Source organism: Condylura cristata, unplaced genomic scaffold (genome assembly GCF_000260355.1).
Source record: "Condylura cristata isolate star-nosed mole 26May11 unplaced genomic scaffold, ConCri1.0 scaffold00058, whole genome shotgun sequence".
Classification (NCBI taxonomy): domain Eukaryota; kingdom Metazoa; phylum Chordata; class Mammalia; order Eulipotyphla; family Talpidae; genus Condylura; species Condylura cristata.
Window position 1 is genome coordinate 582039 of NW_004567159.1, and position 1135 is coordinate 583173.

At 73.3% G+C, this 1135-nt stretch overlaps 1 protein-coding gene across 1 annotated transcript in view; it reads right to left on the reverse strand.

The window, feature by feature from the left end:
* FAM213B (family with sequence similarity 213, member B) overlaps nt 1–874 on the reverse strand; it is an 8827-nt gene extending 7953 nt beyond the window's left edge. Inside the window, exon 1 of the mRNA XM_004695267.2 lies at nt 211–874. Within this exon, the coding sequence (XP_004695324.2) occupies nt 211–874 (664 nt within the window). The remainder of the gene's footprint in view (nt 1–210) is intronic.
* Nucleotides 875–1135: the final 261 nt, after the last annotated feature.

Here is a 1135-nt window from a genome sequence, read left to right on the forward strand (position 1 = left end):
GGGGCCCCGGGGCCGTCCCGACCCACCTGCTGCTCCCTCCGGCCTGCTCCCCACTGTCTCGGGCATCCTCTGGCCGCACCCTCCCGCGTGCGTGGGTGAGGGCATCGCGGAACGAGCCCCACAAACAGGCCCCCGCCGGTGCGCCTGGGGGGCGGCGCCGAGCCCCGAGGAGGCTGCATCTGCCCTGTGCGGGAGCAGCGGCGCGCTGACTTCCAGGCTCCGCTGGGACGAGCAGGGAGACGCTGAGCACGCGGCTGGGCAAAGCGACGGCCGAGAAGCCGGGCAGCCGCCTGGGGCCCAGAGCGCGGGCGGCGAGGGTCTCCGCCGCCTCGGGACTCCCTGTCCCTCGGCGGTCGCCACACAGCAGCGGCAGCACGCCCCGACTGCAGGAGGGGCCCCCCCGCCGCCACGCCTCGTGGGCGCTCAGGAGACTCCGCTCTGCTCCCTGGATTGCGCCAGCCCAGGTGCCGACGGCGAGCGTCCAGGCCCCCGGGGCTCTCGTCCTCCTGTGGCGACGGTTGTCGGCAGCGTGTCCTGGCCACCGGGGTCCCCAGGTGAAAGAGTAAAGCTGGATCAGCTGCTCTGCACACAAAACCAGCACTCGAGTCTTCTCCACTGAGCATACGGGGGCACTGCCGGCGCCTGAGCAGCTTATGCGGGGGCCTGAGGGCGAGGCCGCAGCCGCGGCCCGGCCACTCGTTGCTTTGACAAGCTGAGGTTTTCCTGGAAGGGAGCCCTCGGCACAAGGGCAGCCGCCGCAGTCACATGGACACGCGGAGGAGCTGCGAGCCCCAGGCAGCCGCCTGCCGGGACGCCGCAGGGCAGGGGCTGAGGGGCCCGACACCGCGCGGTGGCTCCGCGGAAGGGCGCCCATGCCAGGGGAGCAGAGCTGTGGGGTTCCGGGCTGTTCCCGAGCACTCCCTGGACTCGGGGCCGTGGGGTGCACAGGGGCAGCCACTGTTCTTGCCGAGATGCCCGGGGCCTGGCGCGGGGCCAAGTGCGGGAACAGCAGGGCAGGAGTCCATGCTGACAAGCTCCCCCAGGGGCCTCCTGGTCCACCCGACACCCCACCCCACCCCACACCCCCGGATCCTGGGCCGCTGGGCTGGGCCGGCCTTCCCCGGGTACGGGGGTG